This window comes from Malania oleifera, chromosome 10, assembly GCF_029873635.1.
Source record: "Malania oleifera isolate guangnan ecotype guangnan chromosome 10, ASM2987363v1, whole genome shotgun sequence".
In the NCBI taxonomy this organism is placed as follows: Eukaryota; Viridiplantae; Streptophyta; class Magnoliopsida; order Santalales; family Ximeniaceae; genus Malania; species Malania oleifera.
The window spans coordinates 12,009,441-12,031,779 of NC_080426.1; the positions used below are offsets into that span (position 1 = coordinate 12,009,441).

The window sequence follows — 22,339 nt, forward strand, 5'->3', positions numbered from 1 at the left end:
TTTTTAAAGAAAATTTAAATTTAATTATTACATCTGATATATTACTGTCATTTTTTTTCCCGAGACTGGTCGCCAAGTTGCAGAGAGAAAGGGAGGAGAGTGGGAGAGAGGGAGGGAGGGGGATCGAGACCTTTTTCCTACCCATCATTTCTTCATCCGAAATTTGATTCTGATAATCAGTCCATCTCAACTTAACCATCGCGCCTGCTGCTAACCTAAGCCGAGTGCCAACCAACCTTCCCGACGCTCCAATGTCAGCTCTCAAGCTGACCATGGCAGCTTCCATTGGCGGTAAACCGTACAATTGGGTGCGCACGATAACCTTCGCTACCCCTACCGCCGTCACTGCCACCGCCACTAATAGTAGTAGTCTTACCATAAAAGCCTCACCAACCTTAAATAGCAAAGCCGAGTCAATCTCCGTGGTGGGGTGGAGAATGCCCCCGTGCGCACCCCCTGCGCACGATAAGGGCTCTGGTAAAAGCTACCTAGGGTTTCGTGGCCACAAGTCTTTCGCTTTCTCGACAACTCCTTATTCTTCGTCCGAGGACAAAGGGGGAGGCTCTTCTGGTCTCGTGGCCGACATGGGTTCCGAGAACAACAATGCCGCCGCCTGGTACACCAGCGACCGCAAACAACCGCCGCCGTCTCCGCCCCAGCATCAGCAGCCTTCCAAAGTCCTCACCTTGCCCACGATCTTGACGCTCGGCCGTGTCGCGGCCGTCCCTCTTCTTGTTTGCAGTACGTTCGTTCTTCCGTTGTTGCCAATTTTTTTTCTCTGCAATTATTGGGATGGTTTTTCGTTGTTTGAATTTTGAGATTTGGGGGTTTGGTGTGCTTTTTTGAGCTCCGATGGGTTGTTTGGTGCATTTTTCTGATTGCAGCCTAAAACAATTTTGTGGGTGACATTTGATATCAGGATTGGTTTGCGCACTGATTTGCATTTGTTGAATGCTTTGTGTGGAATGCATTTGTTTGGATCAGCATTGCATAAACTCATGCATGACCATTTGCGTCCCCGTCTATGGTTCGGCGGGTGGACTTTGAATTTGTGAGTTTTTGTTTACGGATACATTGGTTGAGTTTTTGGTCGAAACGTGGTGAAAGTAGCATTAATTATGCTTTACCTTAATGTAACATTTAGAATTATGGATTTTGTTTGAGAATCTGATAAGTAAAAAAAGATAATTATAGCTCTAAGTTTTGACAAATCTCTGGTTTGGAAGTGGATTGAATATTTGTTGCCGGTTATTGGTATTTCTGAAGTAGGTTTTATGTGTACTTTGTATGTTTCTGTGTGGAATTCTTTTGTCGAATGTTTTTTTCCAATTAGTGTGCGGAAACATTGACTTATTGGTCTGAAATGATGTCTATATCCCAAAATGAATGGAAATGCTTCTGTACTGAGAAAAAGGTCGTGCCTGTATAAAATATCTCATAATGAATGGACATCATCAGCTGTGTTTTTTTCTTTGGGTGCATAAGCATTGATGAAGTTAACCATGTCGATTGTCATGAATTTTATGTTGCTAGATCATGTCCTAATTTCAAATATCCAGTTGCTTGTGGCCAACTTGCATCAAATCACAATGATTTTTCCATGAAAATGTTTTTGCTTTATTAGTTTCTAAACACAACTTGCATCCCCACAATGATTTTTCCATCAAATCACTTTTTTAGTTTAGCTTGCATTTATATACTTTGTGTGAACTCTAGTTCAATCTATCCTGCTTGCTCATATTAAGTGGTTGCATTGCTCTGAGTTGTTTTGAACTATATCATATGTGCCTGAAAAAATAGAGTGCTGCATGATTTCTAGTACCTTTTTTTCAGTGGTGTGTTAGTCTGGTTATTGCATTAAGTCTGTGAAATCAATGAACTAATGTGTGAATTCTTCTCATTAGCTTTTTACATAGATAGTTGGCGGGGCACGACTGCTACCACAAGTATATTTATCGCTGCAGCAATTACTGATTGGCTTGATGGATACATTGCCCGAAAGGTACTGAAGTATCTGCATTGGAAGTCCAAAAGAGCTAAACTAGCAGGAATATTTTTAAAAGTTTTATTTTTTGTCACAATTTATTGGTTATCGAGAAGAAATGGTATGTTATTAATTGTAAATGGTTGGATGTATTTCAGATGAGGTTAGGGACTGCATTTGGTGCATTTTTAGATCCAGTGGCGGATAAGGTATGGTTCTTTTCTTTATAGTTACTGGCTTGATCTAGTTTGAGTTAATTAAGATGTGAACTTGGAAAGAATGAAATAGGTTGCATGGATTAAGCTTCTGACAGCCACTTAGGATGTCTTATTTGATTGTCATGCTTACTGGATGCAGCTTATGGTTGCTGCCACATTGGTATTGTTGTGCACCAAACCTATGGAAGTTGCAATTTTTGGACAAGCACCTTGGTTATTTACAGTGCCTTCAATTGCCATCATTGGTAGGGAGGTGAGATCTCAATGATTACTGAATGCAGCTTATGTCTGATCTGATGAATGCAAGAATGGGAAACCTTTCATTTTTATTTTATTTTTTTGTTGATAGCAAAAGAAAAAGACTTCATTATAGAAAGAAGAATGTACAAGAAGGAGAACAAGAAATCCTTCAAAACAGAAGAAAGAAAAAATAGAAAATAAAAATAAAACAAACCTCAAACGATCAAACTACCAGAACCAACCAATTCCATTCATTATCCGAGAACTTCATTCCTTTAAAACAACCAGCAGAAGCACGCCGAAGTGAGACCAAATAATGAAAATCTTCTCCCATAACAAAGATTCATTCAGTTTTTTTCCTTAAATATTTGAGCATTTCTTTCAATACATAAACCCCACAGAACTGCAAAAACCACACACATCCACGAAGCATAAGCATCCTTCCTTTTACTGAAACCAACAAAAGAAGTGGCCAACAAATCCTCCACCAACTTCAGACAAACCCAGTTTTCTCCCAAAAAGACCAAAAAGCTTTTTCTTTTTTTTTCATAAAAGAGGGTGGCACCTCCTTTCTTTATTAAAAACCCCTCACTTATGGCGGAGGAATATCGTGGTCTCAGCAAAATAAGTTACAAACAGATAAAAACGAAACGTAACGAAAACGAAACGAAGACAAAACAACACATTAGACTCTTAAATTGGTCTTAGGAAGACCAATTTTGTCAAGTCGTATCCTGTCTCTAACTAGACAAGTAAAGAAGCAAACTCCAGACATCTCATAGTGGTGTCTTCCTCTCCCTAACGTACCAAGGAGTCTGCTGCCTTATTTCTTTCTTTGAATTAGTGAGCAATGGTGAATTAATCATGGAAAGAGCCTCAAGAAGCTCTTCCCAAAAATACCATACCATGCATCTCCTAGAACGAACCCAATCGACCACTACATTAGAGTCACATTCAATCTCCACATTTATATAACCCATCTCTTTGCACATCCGCACTCCCTTCATCAGGGCCCTGAGTTCGACTTTATTATTAGTGTCGTAGCCAAAGAAGGAAGAATAAGCACCCAGGAAAGCCCCGCTGCAATTTCGAATCACACCACCCCCTCCACATGTCCCTGGCTTTCCACGGCAACTACCATCTACGTTCAACTTTACGAACCCAACCCGAGGGTTCCCCCACCTAACAACACACGGAGTCCGTGTCTTCGGAGTGATAATTGGAATCTCAAGAGCACTTAGTACTTTGCTATCCTGAGTTGAAAGGGATCCACTTGATCTCATATTCTCTGAAATCCTTCTAAGCCATGCCTTGATTGTCAACCAAAGTCCTTCAGCTGATTCCTTAGCACCTTCCATTCGTACTCTACATTGACGCACCCAAAGTCTCCAAGTTATTAAACTCGGCAAGATACCAATGATTACTCCCCTCTGAGTCGATCTCTTAGCATAAGTAAACCATTGTTGAACACAACAAATCCAAGAAACTGTAGTCATACAAGGAACCCCCAAAGCTGTAGCAGCAAAATCCCAAACCTTCACAGCAATCTCGCTTGAGCAAAGCACATGATTCAAGGTTTCTATCTGCCCCAACTCGCAACAATTACACCGAGAAGTAAGAGCAATTCCCAAGGATTGAACTTTATCATCCAACGGCAAGCTGTCAAAACGAGCTTTCCAAGCACATATGTTGACCTTCTTTGGCCAGAGATTGTGCCACGACCAATCCATATCCCTTACATGTGGACCTTTGACTCTAATTATATCTCATGCACTTAACAACGTGAAGCTTCCTTTTTCATTGAGTTTCCAAATTAAAATATCCTCACTTGGTCTCCCACAAGAAATATTCTGAATGACTTCTTCGGCTTTGTCATTACCAACCAACTCCACTAAGTGCTGCCTATCCTAGGCACCATCCACCCACACATCTTTAATAATATTAAGCAGTGGGTTTTGAATATTGTTAATTGCAAACAAAGCGGGCCACTAGCCAACCAATTATCAAACCAAAACGAATCCTTGCCATCCTTTACCTTCAGTTCTTTTTCACTCGAGGTAAAACCTGCATGATTGATTTCCAAAACTGAGAACTCGAGTCATTAGAAACCACCATGGAGATATGTCCTTGTTTCACATATTTAGCACAGAAGAATTTTGTCCAAAGATTGTCCAAAGTCTTGAGCCTCCATGCAAATTTCATATGTAGAGATTTTTGAACTTCACCAAAATCACGAACACCTAATCCACCCTCACTAGTGGGCTTGCACAATTTAGACCACGAGCACCACTTCATTTTCAGCTTTCCATTTATCTCACCCCAAAAGAAAGTTGAGAGGATAGAATTCATCTTCTTGTGGACTGCCTTCGGAATGTCTAATACCATATATTCCAAGCAAAAGAGCAGTGCACAAACAAATGAGACGCTGTTTCAGAATTGTCATGACAAATAAAACATATATTAGGAGAAAGTGCCTTTGAAGATCTTCTACTCTACAACAAATTGTTGATGTTGACTCTATTAAAAACAACCAGCCAAATAAAAGCCTTGATCTTTAAGGGGACTTTGACCTTCCAAATAATTCTATGGAAAATATTAGCATAAATCAAGTAGTTACAAAAAAAAAATGCAAGAATAAGCCCCTGAAGAGTCTAAAGACCAAGAACGCCTATCCACCCCAAAGGAAGGACAAGAAGTCCCCAATAACATCAACAAGGAGGATGACTCCTCTACCTCTCTATCATTAAGGTGTCTATGGAAATTGAAGTCTCAACAAAATGAATGACATTCAGAAATCAAAAAGAAGGAAATAACCTCATCATGACCTGAACTCAAACAATAAAGACAATGAAAAGAATATAATAAAGCAGCATTACCCACCCAGAAGTCGTCCCAAAAACGAATATGAGAACCATTACCCAAGACAAACTTAATGTGAGGAACAAAGAGGGGGTAGACCTGAGAAATACGCCTACACGGGCATTCCGAAGAACACCTAATTCCTAAAAATTTGCATCCCAACCATTCACATGCATACCAAATTTACTTTCAATGACTCCATGCCAAAGAGAGGACTCCTCTAAGGGAAACCGCCATAACCATTTAGCCAAAAGAGCAGTGTTTTAGACACCAAATTTTCCAAGATCCAAACCCCACTCCAAGCTAGACCTACAAATAGTCTCCCTGCTCACAAGGTGATCTCCCTTATCTCCAACCCCTGACCAAAGGAAATCTTGCATGATCTTCTTTTACTAGCTACATCCACCAGAATCTTAAAAACAGGCAAGTAATAAAGAGGGATGCTAGCAAGACAAGCCTAATAAGAGTAATGCAACCCCCTAAATGCTTAAGAGACTCTCTCCACCACTGAATCCCAAAAACCCATTGGCCTAGGATTACCTTCCAACGGGAGAATTAGATGAGACAAGGGCCAGTCCAAAAGACCACAACCTGCTAACAAAGCCAACTCCCTAGACCTACTAGATGTCAAATTGATGGCTGCTATACTGCTCTTCCCCAAATTCATTTTAAGCGCAGAATCCCTCTAAAAAAGCATTGTTTGTGGCTGACTGACCAGATGTAGGAGATGATTTCTTTGTTATGTTTATCTTGCACTGAACAATACAGGACATAAACATGTTAACATGTTTGTTATCCCACTAGCTAAAGTTCATTTATACTGCAAAATGTCATCCAAATGCACCATTTTATGATTTACTCTTTGATTTCTCAAATCAAGAGACCAGGCTCATTCTATAACTCATTTCTGCAATTTTCTTGTTTGGGGTCAATTCAAAATTTTTGGCAAGCATTGGTATTTTGGCATAAAAACTTTAAGCCACTTACCATTCACTCATCCAGGCCTGGGAAAACTGGCATGGTGTTTCAGGTCAGATAACCCGTTATTTTACCCACATCTTTGTTTGAAATCCTTCAATAGCAGTAACTTTTGGCAGAATTGTATAGAAAATCGTTCATGCTTTGCCCGCTAATCACTTCTCTGTTGAGAGATCCATGCCGGTTGCTCTTGCCCATTGTTCAGTTGACTCTCTAGATGATCATGTTCTCGGGCACTTCCCTTTTGTGGTTAGGTTGGTTTGTGAGCATCTAAAATTGTGTGCAAATATGAGCTCATCTACTTTTTATGTAGTGCTTGGGAGCATATATTTTGGGTCTTGGATTTGGATTTGGATTTGTTTGAATTTGAAAGAAACATAACACAATTTTATATTACATCTTATCCAAATTCACACATTCAAATCCAAAGTCTGAATTCTATGCTTTCAAACGCAAGGTCAAAGTACATTGTTTCATAAAATGTGTTCAATATTTTTAGAGCTTGCCTATTTGTCTGATTTTATGGATGTCTTACAAACAATATGCATTCTAAATGCAGATTACTATGTCTGCAGTTAGAGAATGGGCTGCTTCTCAGAATGGTAAACTTTCAGAGGTTTGTTTCGCTTTCATCTCACAATGCCTGTTAGCCATTTCATTTTTAACTCATCGGGAATAGCAATTTATAAGACAGACAATATTCTTAGGCTGTTGCTGTAAATAATTTGGGGAAGTGGAAAACAGCCACACAGATGACTGCGCTAACCATCCTATTGGCTACTCGTGATAGCAGGTATGTTGATTTTATCTCTAGATTGTTTCAATAGATTATATCCATGAGGGAAGGTAGTCAGATTGTTTTTTAATGTATGCATCTGTACCCTCCCCCCTCCCCTCCCCCCAAACCCAAAAAAAAAAATCCCAATCTTACAGTCTTGCAGGGCCAGGGTTTCTAGTGGCTACTGGTGTTGTTTTGCTCTATATCTCAGCTGGGCTCGCTGTGTTGTCATTAGTTGTTTATATGAAGAAGATATGGAAAGTATTGCTTAAGTAGCAGGCTAGCCATCAGCAGAAGTGTTTGGATTTAAGCATTCTTAATGCTGAGGGTTTATATTGTTAATCCCCATTTTGGAAATTGATCCCACCCCACATGCAGGGTCTCAAGGTAAGTGAATGAAGAGGAGGTTCTCTCATTAAATTCAGTTGATTTTTACTCTGTATTTTTGGAGGTAGTTTCTGCAACGATTGTTTTGGGATTGTCCCAATTTCTTCAAAATCTCAAATCTCTCAGATTTGTTTCACTGAAGAAATGACATAGATGATGAAACTCACTGGTATATTTCGGGGATGATAGGGAGACTCTGCATCTGTGGCACAGAGTTGGACCCCGACTGAGGATGCTGTAGGATAGGTGATATTTTGTTCTTTTTTATTTTTTTCATAATATTTTACGGACGTGGAAGTTGTGTGGTTTAGAAGAGATAATGATATGGTTGATGTTAAGAAATGTAAACCTTGATTACTCACATATTTTCAAGCAGACGAATTATAGGTAAAATATTCAGAACTTTGGCTGGTTTAGCTGTTCCTCAGTTTTCTGTCACTGCTATAGAATTTCATTATTGCGTGTACAAGTTATGCCTCAACTTGCTTTTGGTTCCTTATCCGTGTGGTTGAGTAGAACTTTGAAATTTCGGCATTGGGAATATTGGAGTAGGGCCTGCAATCAAACAGAACCGGATATTTCTGATCATCACGAGCACACATGACAGCAGACAGCAACAGAGAGGATGAGATGGGGTGTTAACTTAGGCGAACCATGTAGAACAGTTGCTTGGCCAGGTAATAGAATGGGATGGTATGGGAATGAAACGCAATGAAAGATTATATGATAAAATATAAAATTATAAGAAGGTTGATTTTATTTTCATGCTTTTGTACTGAAGAAATAATGGTTTTAACCTATGATATTGATTTCAATTGACCCTCATCCAATCAGAATCGGAGAGACCTGCAAGTTCCATTGATGTTCAAATTTAGATCTACAATATTGATTTGATCAGGTAACAGCCTATCTTTTTGTAATCTGAATAAATTGTTTTGTATGTATATTGTTATATATTCAAAGGGTTGATAGATCTTAAGGATAGTAAATAAGCATTTTTAATCATTGCATTTAATTATGTTATTTGATGATTATGATGATAACTAGTCATCAATGCTGGCAATGTGTGTGCTTGGCAACTTGTGAGTAATAATTATTTATTATTTATAAATATAATATAACAAAATAAATTAATAAGTAAATTTTCAAAAAATAATACATTTGTATATCAATCTATGAAACTTTAAAAAATGATCATTAATTTAAAGAAAAATATTATTTTAGAGTAGTTGTGGGGTATTCTTAGAATATTTATGTATAGTTATAAGGGTATTTTTGATTTTCTTTGGATAGTTATGGGGGTATTCTAGGATCTATAAAATTAGTCAAAGGAATGTGCATCTTACCTCGCTCTTTCATTTAAGCCCCCATTTGAAAATGAAAAAAATAATTTATTTTGTTTATATTTAGTTATCAAGTAAGAATGTGTGTGCGCAATCAATGAACAAAAATTTTGATTAAAATAATATTAAAATCTGGAAAACTAGTGCATGATTTGCATTAAGAATTTTGTTTGAAAAAAAATAAAAATTAAAAAAAATATATGAATAGAAGTTTTGGTTTCCATAAGAATTTTTGATTATAGAAAAGAAAAAATAAAAATAAGAAAGAAACTTATATTTCTATTATATTTTCTCGGTATATTACAACTACTAGAGATTAAAATTCGCTTCAATACAATTGAACATTAAGAAAAATCTCATGTTAATGATATATAAAACAAGTTTTTTATTCTAATTTGATAAATTTTTTATTTTTTTCCTTATTTTTCTCAATAATTAAGTATAAAAATTAAAATTTTAAAATTAAATTCTTTATCTAATATTTTTCAAGTTCTTCTGCGTCTTTTAAAGAGACAGGAAAGGCCACACAACCCCTCCTATCATATCATATATACGTGTATATATATATATATATATATATATATATAATTACCATGCCCAAGGGCCCACGCGTTATCTAATTGGCGAAAGGTAGTTGTGCCCATTGGTCTAATGTCACCTAGCCTCGTCACCTACAGTTGACAGTTCTTTAAAATTTATATTTTATAAATCATTGGGATATCTAAATACTTTATCTTGACAGTTCAAATTTTGAATAAGATAATAAAAATATACGAGGGATGAGTTATTTTTTGGTGTAGCTCGAGTTTAGATTGAGTTTTCAATCGACTAAAAAGAAAAATAAGTTAAAACTCTTTAATCGTACTTTTTATATCAAAGGAAAATTTTAAAATTTTATAGTTATAAATTAAAATTATTATTTTATTTTTAAAATTTGTTATATCTATGCAAGAAACTAGAGTTGTGACTGCTTTATTATTTTTTATTTTTTAAAATTACAAAACGATCATTTTATTTATGCAATAAAAAGATGTTGCTCAATTATTTTTCTATGTGAATGTTAGAAATTGATAAAATAAAAAATAAAAGAAAATTTCTATAATTCTTTGAAATGAAATGAAATAATTGTTTTCGTAACAAAACCCACAACTCTTAATAAAAGCTTATAAATTATTTTTTATTATTAAGTCTTGTAAAACACCTTTTAAATTTTATCTAAATTAATTCAATAATGGGTGTATGGCAATTCTCTCTCTCTCTCTCTCTCCTTTGGATTCTATTTAGCTCTCTCCCTCTCTCTCTCTCTCTCTCTCTCTCTCTCTCTCTCTCTCTCTCTCTCTCTCCTTCCCTTGGATTCCATTTAGCAACTAATAAAATTCAGTAGTCATTATCCATGCTTTATGGGGAAGCTTCTCAATAATTGTATTTATATTACTCTCAATCCTATTCACAACATGTATCTCTTCACAACTTAAAATTCTTTTTATTAAGGTTACCTTTTATTTGCGCAATGTTTACTCTTAAAATAAATTAGGTACAATGGATTAGTTATAATTAATTATATTAACAAATAAGAAATTAAGTTATTATTATAAAGCAAAAAACAAAGTGAACTTTTTATGAGTCAAAATAAGAAATAAATAAAAAATAATTATTCCCAAATTTTAACATGATTGTCTGAGCACCTCAATTTTACATTATATTACATCTTATTTTAGAATAGTTATTTTGCTAGTCCTGAGGACGTTGTATCATCCCCTTTTTTGCAATTACTTACAAATTATGGCTTGCTTAGTGCATGATGGATTGAATAACTATGTGATGAAAATATAAAATTTGAATACTAAATTTATTATATTCCTAATAAATATATAATTAGTGTTATTATTTTTTTCGTTATCTCGATGGACTCAATCTCATTTCTTATCCTTTTTAATACATAATAGTCTCATTTATTATCCTTTTCAATATCAAGATTTTCTCACTAAGAAAAAAAACGTAATATTTTATTGATATGTATCCAAATTATACTTATCATACTCGTCACAATGAACACCATATAGTAAAAAACGTGTTTACGAAAGTTGAACTTAAAATCTTTTATACTATGTTTGAGAGAACACTTAAATTTAAATTTAGGGTAAAAGGCACTTATTTCTATTAAGATTTAGCAAAAAGACAGGGGACCTGCCCTAAGACCCTGAGATTTCAAAAAATGTCATAAATCTTTTTTAAAATTTGTCAAATTTCACTCAAATGACTCATTTTTTACAAAACATAAGAGAATGTTTGTGTTTTTTTTACGAATTTCAATAAAGATGTTGAAAATTTTGAAACCCCAGTAGAAGTTAGTTTCTTTTTACCAAATCTTAACAGAAATTAGTATCTTTTACTCTCAAATTGATATAAATTTATATAAAATATAGTAAATATTTATATTAAATTTATCAAGATCTATCTAAATTTAAATTAAGCGGCTTAAGCTCATGCTCCTAATTAAAAGTTACAATCCTTCATTCACAGCCGCAGGATATTTATGTAGATATAATAATATGGTCTGGGCCCGTGTTGTCTCTTTCTAAAGTGGCTCCAGTCACAATCTCTTCCAACGGGGGAGTGGTGAGTAGGACACGACAGCACTAATCTGGTAAAAACTTAGTCACCAACTCACCACTGACCACACCTGACACCACCATGCTGAAGCAAAGCTGAAGGTGGCGGGTCGGGTCGGGTCGGGTCAAAAAAGTGGTCTCTAATTCCTCGCGTGTGAATTTAGTAAATTCTTCTGCGGTGCAAGCTTATGGTCATGGCCCCCACGTTGCCACCCCCGACAAATTAAAATGGCTCAGGGCCCACCCTTTTTTTGTACATTACAAAAGTGCAAAATGCAAATCAATGAAAAGGCATGAGAATCATGGGATGATCAGATCCAACGGTCCTCAGATTGGACCATCTTTCGGGAAAAAATATATATATACTTATTTTTTTATTTTCCAAGCTCCTCCTCGAGATCCATAATAATATATCTTTGACTCCTTGGCTTCACAATATTTATTAGATGCTCTTTCCATCCTGCATCACCGACACCGTTTTGTGCGGCATGTTTTCAAATTTATACTTTAAAATTGTATTTTATAAATTTGAATAAAATATAAATTTATCTACATATTGATTTTAATTTTAAAATTGATGATTTTGCCTATTTTAATTTTAAAAAATTTATATATTTTTAAATTTTGTTTAATTCATAGAACAACTATTTTTTGGAATAAGATGAAATATAGTAATAGTGGACATGCGTACAGATGTGAATTCGTGCTACTTCAATTCTTCTAAATAATAATAATATAAAATCATATGTTTGTTCCATATTTTGTATAGAGGGATCTTATTTTATTCTTCAAGAGTATTTTTTATTCAGGAGAATAATTTTAGTGAAAAGGTTTTAAATCATGTTAAATTCAAAATATATAAAGTTTGACTCACAAGTGTGGTAATTTTTATTTTAAAATTTTAAAATTATTAGAATAGTAAAAATAATTACTCACACAGTAATCCTTGGTTTAGAGGACTCCGATCCAAAAATAGGACAAAACCTATCTTATACCAATTCAAAATTAACTATCTTCCCTAACCTTAACTCAATCTCTAGTTCTGTCTCCTAGATACACGACCCGACAATAGTTTACTATGATTTTCGTGAAATCGTCATCACAAAAAAAACACAGAAATCACGGCGGTAATCTTATACCCAGACCATAGAACAAACCTCAACTCCTTTTCTATACTCTAATATTGCTTCCGCTGCACTCTAAAGTCTACATAACCTAACAACTTAGGTTTTGATACCAAATTGTAACGATCTGTTATTTAACTTGAGGTTTTTTTTTTATATATACTATGAGATTTATAATGTTCTGATACCAAACTGAAATTAAACCCAACCATCAACCTAAGCAGCGAGAAACGAAAATCAGATAAACACAACCATATATAATTATATACAATACCAGAAAGTTAAAATGTTTCCCAAAATATGTATATATATGACTGCTTTCCAAAATTACTCTCAATTGGGTTAGGGTTATACAAAAATACTCCTAAAAATACTCACTCTATTATTAGGGCAATACTGAGGCCCTTCTATCTGCAAGTCTGATCTGCTCGCCTACCTAGATCACCTGAAAAATGTTAAAGTAATGGGATAAGCCAACTCTCAGTAAGACGAAATATGTTATTGCTAGTGTGTGGCAAATGAGTTACAATATTATGAAAATTTATTACGATATAATCATGTATAACTGAATCTGTAAATACAATATAAGTAATATAAACCATCATTTTTTCATGTTGCTTAACATATCTGTACTTTAGGTTTCTACTCAAAATACTTCTAATATATATAAGTATATTTTCTGTCTCCGTAAATTTGTATATACATAATAATAAATGAAAACTTTCCTGTGAATAACTGTGTGTCATGATTTAACCCCTCATGACAGGGTTATGTGGCCCGAAGGCGGGATCTACCCTGGCTGGCCAACCAGGAATAAACCACTATACTCCATCAGTCTGGTCAACTCTCCTCAACCCATAACTGATGGGAAGTCTGTCTACTCGTGGGCTCTATATGATCGACTGTTATACCACGTATTATCTGAATAGGTGGTTGCACTTTATATGCTGTATATACCTACGGTACCGTGCTCTGTAATCTGTAATGGTCTAACAGGGTCTGATACTCTATAATACATCTCTATATACAACTATCTGTTTTACCATGATTCTATAATAATTGTATAAACCATGATGCTGTGATAAATTATATCTATATCAACTGTATGTCAAAAATGAACTGTAAAACTATATGTCATGGTACTGTAAAATGTATTTGTATCAACTATATAATCATGATATTCTGTAATTACTATAAAATACTTCCTTTGTCTATATATTCTATAAAACATAGCTCTAAAAAATATTGTAAAGCATGTCTCTGTACTATATTCATATTCTCAAGTCACACAGTAATTTAAAAACATATTTAACATACTTGATAAACTGTGTAAATTTCTGTTGTGAACAATAATATGATAAAAATGTATAATTTATACTAAAACATACTAGAATCACCTAGCATAACATATTTCTCTTACGTGTTTCCTGCTAAAATCCCCCTACTATGACGGGCCCTAAACCCACAGGATTCTCCACTCAACACCCTGAAAACCACATTCTCCATAACATAATATCAATATTTCTTTGTCTACATCATTTCCTATGACTGCCAAAATGTCAAAAATTGACTAAAAGGCCTTACCCTGATTCTGGGAAGAAATTCGACTCGATCCCACCAACGATCCGCCCCAGCAAACTTGAAGAGAACTTTGCTAGGAGCGTCGTGGTGGCCTTAAATCGTCGATCTGGCGACTGACGGGGCCAAAATTGAAGAAAAATGGGTGAGGGACCGTAGAGAGAGAGGAGAGAGTCTTCGTTGAAATTTCTGCGTAAAACTGAGTTTAAGCACTATTTATACTGTGGGATTCGTCGACGAGCCACGTCACCTCGTCGACGAGTCCTATAGAAAGTTCGTCGACGAACCTGCACCCTCGTCGACAAATTTTAGACTTCCAAAAATTCACTCTCGGTATCTTCTCGTCGACAAAATTTATCTTTGTTGATGAGACTCTAGGTTATCCTCGTCGACGAATGCCCTGTGTTCGTCGACGAGGCCATCAAAAAATTCCTAAATTATTTTTATACCCCTAAGTGCAACGTTGCATTCGTCAACGAAGTCGGCTTTCTCCTTCCGTTACTGTTTCCATTTCTCTCTCTCTTTATTATTTAAATATCATTATTCTTCGGGTCATTACATATTAATCATCAATTTTTTCCTCATTTGAAAATTGTATTACCATCATGAAAAGGATAATAAACTTTTTTAAAAAAATAATAATAGTGAGTAAAATGTCAATTGATAATTATTGTATATTCATTTTAGTAACCTTGTAGACTAAGAAATTTATCTATCAATGTGCATTTTAACAGTTAGAATTTGAAACTTTTATATGAGAAGTGTTAAATTATAACCTTATAATGAAGTGAGAAAGCATAAAAAATAGGGAATAGAATATATTTTATGTGTCGCTCAAGTATAATCTGTAAAAAAAAAAAATAAAATAATTACTCTTGACATGTCACGGGAAGTATAAAATCATTGTAATATTTTAATTTTAAAAAAAATTAGAACTACGGCCTTGAAATTCAATGAAAAGGGGATTGAAACTCTGAGACTTGAGAGAAAACACATATCAAAAGGTAAGAGAAAAATTATAGAAAAATAAGATAAGAGCAAAAAATAAAGTTGCGAGATCTAACCCTTTTATCATGTAATAAGGATAAATGCATTTTACTTGCAATAAAGATAAAAAATAAAATAAAATGGAAAAAAATTTCAAGGCATTTGTAGATTTAATTTATCATCCTTTTTTATTCTGCAAATCAAAATTAACATAAATGCATTTCAATCGTCTGTCATTAATATCAAATTTGTCCATTACGAATCTTGATACAACATGAATATCAAAAAGAAAGTTCTAAACATTGGAAGAGTTCAAAGTATTTGAATTGATTACTAAATTTTATAATTTGGGCATGCTTCGAAAATTTTAATAGTTTAAAAAAAACCAATAGATTTGCATTTACATGTCATCAATTAAGTATTGCTTCCAACAACATTAGGTGGATTATTAAAAAGTTTACTATTTTACCAATTATTAACTTAATCGTTTTTTGGGAGAACAAAATTTTGCTTAAAATTATAATATTACATGATAATTTTTTCTCCGATTTTCTTACTCGACTTAATTGTTAATTAACATAATATATAGTGTTGAATAGATATGCTAATAATGTCAATTTTTTAAAACTGAATTTAGATGGATCCGTTAAAATGTTGAACCCATTTTTAAAACTTGTAATGATGCAACATGCCTTAAAATAATAAATAAATAAATAAAGCAGGGATAAAATGCTCAAAATTGGTAAGTGGAGTTACATGGTAACTCAAATTTTATTTGGTAAGAGCTTTAAATACAATTAAGAATTATTATCTGTAAAAGTTAAAATGTTTATTGTTGACCTTATATGTCATATCTTATTTTGATAATGACAAATATCTTTGTATATTACACGTGCCCTGAGTTTGTGTACAGGACCATTCTTAGCACGCAAGGGTAAGGATACGGTGGAGGTCATGAAGAGCTCAATGCTCACATCATATGATGGCGTTTGGAGAAGCAAAGGAAATGAAGACCAAACATTTTTCAATTGTATTTTTTGTTTAATTCATTTGGGTATGTAATATGGTCTGTAATAATTAATGTATCGCATGCATGGTAGGTTGAATAAGTTCAAAGACTATAGAAGTCTACTAACGCTAGGTTTTTAGGCTAAATTTAAAAACTTAGGCCGTAGACTAACCATAGGTCCCCATACACATAATGAAAAATACTTAAGAGTTTAAATATCACACTTACATTTATAGGGACAAAACTTATGAGGCTAATGAGAACATAACTTGAATTTTGAAAAGGCTTCGGGCGACCGAACCTAGAGTGTTAAAAATGGTTCAGGCGACCAAATGTGCAAAGAGTCAACAAGTTGACTAAGGCCTGGGCGACCGAACTTAAATTGAACTAACTATCTCCAGTCAACCGAATGCTTAAAAGCTACTTTTCCACTGTTCTCGGGCGACCGAACTTTTAGATCAAAATCATCCCAGACGACCAAATTGTGAGGTTCGGTAGACTGAACCATTCACTAGGCGACCGAAACCATGAAGGTTTGGGAAATCACCTGGCTCGGCCAACCGATTGTTTCCCACGGTTAACCGAACCCGAGAAATTCACTTTTCTCTCTATATCTGTTCGAGCAACCAATCCTAAGGACCGAACAACCAAAACTGTCGGGTTGTCATAAATTAACCGCAGTAATTAGGGTAAAAATGCCTATTAAACTTTTCTAAAAATTCCTTTTAAGTCCCAATGGTTATATTTTTGTCAAAGGCTATATATATACCTTCATTTGGAAAAATTAGAGAAGGATTAAGGCTTGATTAACAAAAAAAAAAAACTCTCTAAAATTCCTTGAGTTATTCTTTCCCATTCAAGCTTACATACTCCACCCTTACTCATTCCTTTTGCAAAAGCATCTTTGGTAAGAGTATCTTAAGATAATCCATACTGTTACTACAAGCTTACACTCTCATATACATTGATTGATTTTTGATTTTTGATTTTAGTGAGAATAAGCCAAAAAGTTTTCCCTTGTGATTTAATCCATAAATTTATTTTGGGAAAACTTTCTTAACCTTGTGAGTATTTGTATTCTTGTTGCAAGACTCAAGAGTTTGTCTTGTGATTTGAGGAAAATATTTTTGACAAGCTTATTTTCAAAATATTTTGTGTGCTTGACTTTTGAAAATCATTTTCAAGATTTTTGCTTGTGTGTTTCAGATTTTTAATATTGCACTATGTGATTGATTTAGATATCTTGATTCAAAGATCCCTACACATACACTCTCACATACTGATTACTATACTTGCATTATCTTGAGAGAAGTCATATAATCTTCATTGAGCTTATAATTTCTAACATATTGAAGTGCATTGATTATACTGTACTGAATTGTGATACATATCTGTTTGTTTAGAAGCATTTGTATTGTATAAGAAATTTGAATTATCTATTGTGATCCAGGCATGTCCTAAGGTGGGTCTTCTCCGCCCCATTAAGGAGAGGTTGTAAAGGTTGGGGTCAGCCTTGTTAATGTGACCTGGGGTTTCCCTTGCCCAGTAAGAAGAGAGAGGTTGTAATGGTGCCACTCCACCCATAAGTGGGCAAAGTAGTGGAAATCCTTTTGCTTGTGAGCTCGAGGCGAGGACGTAGGCACTATTACTGAACCCCGATAACATATCTGGTGTCATATGTGATTGCTCTTTACAATTTCTTGTATTTGTTTATTTATCATTACCTGCAAATTTTATTGCTCTAAAGTTATTATATTTGCTTAACTTGTCATATTTGAATTGGATCTGTTTAGTAAAGACCCTAGGTTGTGATATACTGTTGCTGGATTAAATTGACCTAGGTAGAACATTTTTAAATCTCCAATTCACCCTCTCTTGGGAATACACAAATTCCAACATTTACTATACTATAATTGTGTAACACTTCCCTTATTCTCTCTATCTCATCTCACATTTTCTCTTATTTCTCTTTTTTTCTTTTTTGTCTCATTTTTGTTATCAATTTGATGCATTTAATTTGGAATATTTCTTTCTTACCATTTTTCTTTTTTCATTTAGTATTACATAAAGATAAAACATCCACCAATTATTCGACTTCAGAACACTAGTCAGTAATATTGTTATTTGGATAAAATTTTAGAGATTCTTAAAATACTACGACCTTAGCAGTTTGCATTGTTAGGCATACCTATTAATAGGGGTGGCAAAACGGGTTCACGGGCCGGGTCTGGACAGGTTGTTAATGGGTTGGGTTGGGTCGTAAACAGATCGCAACCATGTAAACCCTAACCTGGCTATTTTTTAAACAAGCGGGTCATGGGTTACCTGTTTAAAAATATAATTTATTTATTAAAAAATTTTAAACATACAATATAAAAAAAAAAAAAAAAAAACCCCAGGCTAATCTGATTATGAAGATTTGAACACAACCCAAGAGAAGCGAAGGCTTCTTGTTCTAGGCATGCGTCGCACACGAAGAAGAAGAAGAAGCAGCAGCACAGTGAAGGCTTCTTGTTCTCGACCTGCGTCGCACATGAAGAAGACGAAGCAGCAACACAAGACAGCGTCGAATTAGCATGAAACCAGCAGGAGCCCTTCGTCTTGGAGTCTTCAAGCTTTCAAACTAGCATAAAACCAACAACAACCCTTCGTCTTCGAGTGTTTGAGCCTTTCGCATGCAAGAGAGCTCGCGTTCTGCTGCAGAATGGATGGAGGACTGGAGGAGAAGCAGGAGGTAGTCGCAACGCAAAATAAGGATTTAGGGGTTTCTCTCAGTAGGGTAGGGTTAGTGGGTTAAATCCTTAAATGATTAATGAGCCAAATAAACGGGTCACCTAGCGGGTGACCTGACCCAAACCCCGGTTGACCCGTTAATAAATGGGCGGGTCAAGGGTTAACCTGTTTATAAATGAGTTGACTTTCATAAACCCAAACCCATTTTAAACGGACGAGTCACGAGTGACCCGTTTTGCCACCCATACCCATGAACTTTCAATAATAATATTCTTTGCTTTTGATCTACAATAAACCTCAAGCTTAACAACAAATGATTCATTTATACTTACTGTTTAACTAATTATTTAATTTTTTATTGTTTATTCAAAGAGTCTACAAACATGCAATGTATGATAATTGATACATCCAAAATTAGTACACCCAAAATTGATAAGTATGCCCATATATCTCGCATAACCACCTTCAGTGTTAGCTTTGGTGTAATCCCAAGAGGGGGGGATGAATTGGTATTTTAAAAATTGATCCCCTAGGTCGATCCACTAGTAACAATATTACACAAACTTAAGATCAATCTAGTGCGTATAAGATAAATTAATATATATTCAGCGAAAATTTAATTGCACAAGTAGTCTAATTAAGCATGCACAATAAAACAGTAAATAGAGACGACACGAGAAATGTTATTGAGGTTCGGCAAATTGCCTACGTCCCCGCCTTGGCTCACCAACACAAGGATTACACTACAGGCTCACTTAACGGGTGGAACGACACCTAATACAATCAGGTCAATTAACACAGAGCTGACCTCAACCTTCACAAACCAATTCTTCTGGGCTGGATTAATGCCCCCTCAGGCTACGCCTGGAATACAACAGATTCTCAATATAAACTGGGTACAGTGATTATGCTTCTTAATCAAGCATATATGTACCAATGATAATCAATCAACCACATATCAACAGTATAGGTATTGTAAGCTTTGTGATGTGATTTTGTGCAAACAACACACAACAATGTATGATCTCAAATATGCTCAAGAGTGTACAAACAAGCTAATCTTTGAAACAAGATATAACAAATCTCAATATTCAGATTAGGGTTTCAAAGATGCTGGTGAAAATATTCAAACAAACTCAAAAGATTTTCCTTAATGAAATAAGTACAAGATTTGTTTGAAATATAGCTTGTAAAATTCTTTGCACACAAAAATTATTATTTTAGGAAATTTTGCAATGACAATGCTAAGATCCTCAAGTTAATGAGTTTTCTCAATACAAGATTTATCAAGTTAAATCTGTGAGTTAACTCTTGCTTAACTCTCCAAAATCAAACACAATCACAATAGCACAAATGAGAGTTTTAAGTAATTTACAATAGAGCACTGACACAATAGGAACTCTAACAATGCTTGGATGATCAAAGAAAATAGTGTATGAAAGTATTTGGGCTAGTATTTGGCAAAATAAGCTTTTTAAGTTTGAGAGGATTTCTTGCTAATGAGTTTGCTAATTACTTTCGAATATTCACAAATGAGCCCCTATATATAGAAGTATGTCAAATTATAACCGTTAAGGACTCATATGGGCATTATTAAAATTGTTTTAAAACCAATTAGAAATATTAACCCTTTTTAACAGTGCTTAATCGCGGTAAAAATAAAACAACCTAAGAGTTTTCGGGTGCCCGGTCTACGATTCAGTCGCCTGAACAGACTCAGTCAAAAAAGTTATTTTTGAAGGTTCGGGTGCCTGAGTCAAGGTTCGGTTGGGTGAATCGAGGCAATTTCCAAAAGGTTCGCGATTCGATCGCCTAGTTAGGAGTTCATTTAACCAAACTCATGTGTTCAGTCGCCCGAGATTATTTTAAACGTGAAGTTCGGGCCAAGTTGGTGGGAAAGATCAGAGTTATGGTTTGGTCACCCGAGGACGATGCGGTCATTTAAGTTCAACCGCTCGAAACTAAGTCAACATTCTAACCAGTCAATGGTTCGGTCGCCTGAAGTGTTTTGAACACCAAGGGTTCGATCGTCCGATCTCTCATAGATTTGGCATTTATGTCCTATTCACTTTAATTGATTCCCTTGATAATGCAAGTGATTTAGGGGACTATCTTAAGTGTATGTGTAAGGACCTAGGGTCAGTCTACGGTCTAGGTTTTTTGATTAAACCTAAAAACCCGACGTGTGACATTCAGTTCCCTATGGTCAATCTACGGTCATGTTGAGCTTACAATTACCTATATGAATGACATGTAGAGATTATTACAGACTGATATAAATTATTACAAACCCAAATATAATAAATGCATTTACAAATGAAGCACAAGTAGATCTTCTTCTTTTGCCCTTCATTTTCCCATTAAATATGCCAGGAGTATGATCTTTAAGTCTTTCAAGTTTCCATCAATCCTTTTTCATGTGTGTACACTGAATTAATGACCTGTTCAAGTACTAGGCACGCACATTAATAATATGCAGTTTATCATAATCAAAACCAAGGATTGGACTTAAAAAGTCAACATTCAGGTTATCCATAACCTCCGATGTAGTTATAATAACTACTATTGATGTCTTACATAACCTTCTCAAGTATAAAGGTGAGTCACCAATAACCCTCTTAAGCATAATGACAAGTCACCCATAACCCTGCTAAGCATGATGACACGCTCTTAAATGTCAAGGTGAAGGGGAGTTTGCCTTCACCACTATAAAAAGAGGATCTCAAGAAGATATAAGCATCTCATTCTCACTCACTTTTTATTTAATGTTGCAATCTAAACCTCTCATTCCCTAACTTAAACATCAGAGTGATCCTTGGAATACATTTCGGATCCTACAAGTCATTAATATTTAATTTCTTTCAGGTGGTTACAATTGAAATATGATTTTATAAAAGTCGTACGATTCTTGACAGCAATAATAATTATTTTCAAAATTTTCAATGATTCATAGAATAAAATGACCTTCTTTCTTTCTTACTCTCTTCAATATAAATATAAGTTATGTACAAGATTTGAACCTTAACCAACAACATTGTCTAAACATATGGTCTTTTAATACTTTAATTATAATATTTCTGTTACCAAATGGCCAAAATGCAATAACTAGTCCAATAAAATATCTAGATACATATTAAACTTTTATGATGATCAAGATATTAATATATATATACATATATATATATATATGAAATTAATTAGAAACTTAATTTAGTTTAGTTTTAAAATTATTTGTAATTAATGCACATTGTTTATTAAATCACACTGTTTAACACATAAAATTTGATAACTTTAGTTTTGAATTTATATTCTCATACATAGCATAAGGCCTCTCATAGTTTATATATCCATTTTATCGTTTTCTCCTCACGTTTCATACTGGTTAGTAGTTACGAGACAAACTCTAACTATATATTTCACAATCTTAAGTTTATAAATAATTGAAATAGTAACTTTTGAGTAAAAAAGTTTTTGTCTAATTTTGAATACAAAAATTATTATTCTAAATA

At 34.5% G+C, this 22,339-nt stretch overlaps 1 protein-coding gene across 5 annotated transcripts; it reads left to right on the forward strand.

The window, feature by feature from the left end:
• Window positions 1-57: 57 nt before the first annotated feature.
• Window positions 58-13,607, forward strand: LOC131167073 (CDP-diacylglycerol--glycerol-3-phosphate 3-phosphatidyltransferase 2). Of its 5 annotated transcripts, XR_009139979.1 has the most exons (11): window positions 77-741; window positions 1,905-2,002; window positions 2,143-2,193; window positions 2,342-2,455; window positions 6,839-6,895; window positions 6,987-7,072; window positions 7,213-7,444; window positions 7,634-7,690; window positions 7,997-8,121; window positions 8,279-8,342; window positions 13,290-13,607. XR_009139979.1 is itself a non-coding variant. In XM_058125848.1 (7 exons), the coding sequence occupies exons 1-7, from the start codon at window positions 252-254 to the stop codon at window positions 7,331-7,333; spliced, it is 1,017 nt and encodes a 338-aa protein (XP_057981831.1). In that variant the 5' UTR covers window positions 58-251; the 3' UTR covers window positions 7,334-7,871. The 5 variants fall into 5 exon arrangements, 1 of the variants encoding a protein (XP_057981831.1); XR_009139981.1 differs by lacking the exon at window positions 13,290-13,607 and having other exon boundaries at window positions 68-741; window positions 8,279-8,433; XR_009139980.1 differs by having other exon boundaries at window positions 7,213-7,690.
• The last annotated feature ends 8,732 nt before the right edge of the window (window positions 13,608-22,339 follow it).

What these genes read in the sequence shown, in the direction of transcription:
- LOC131167073 (XM_058125848.1), top strand. Translation starts at nt 252, where the DNA reads ATGTCAGCTCTCAAGCTGACCATGGCAGCTTCCATTGGCGGTAAACCG. An exon ending in ATGGATACATTGCCCGAAAG is followed by an intron (nt 2,003 to 2,142) that starts GTACTGAAGTAT and finishes GATGTATTTCAG; the next exon opens with ATGAGGTTAGGGACTGCATT. An exon ending in TTGGCTACTCGTGATAGCAG is followed by an intron (nt 7,073 to 7,212) that starts GTATGTTGATTT and finishes CCAATCTTACAG; the next exon opens with TCTTGCAGGGCCAGGGTTTC.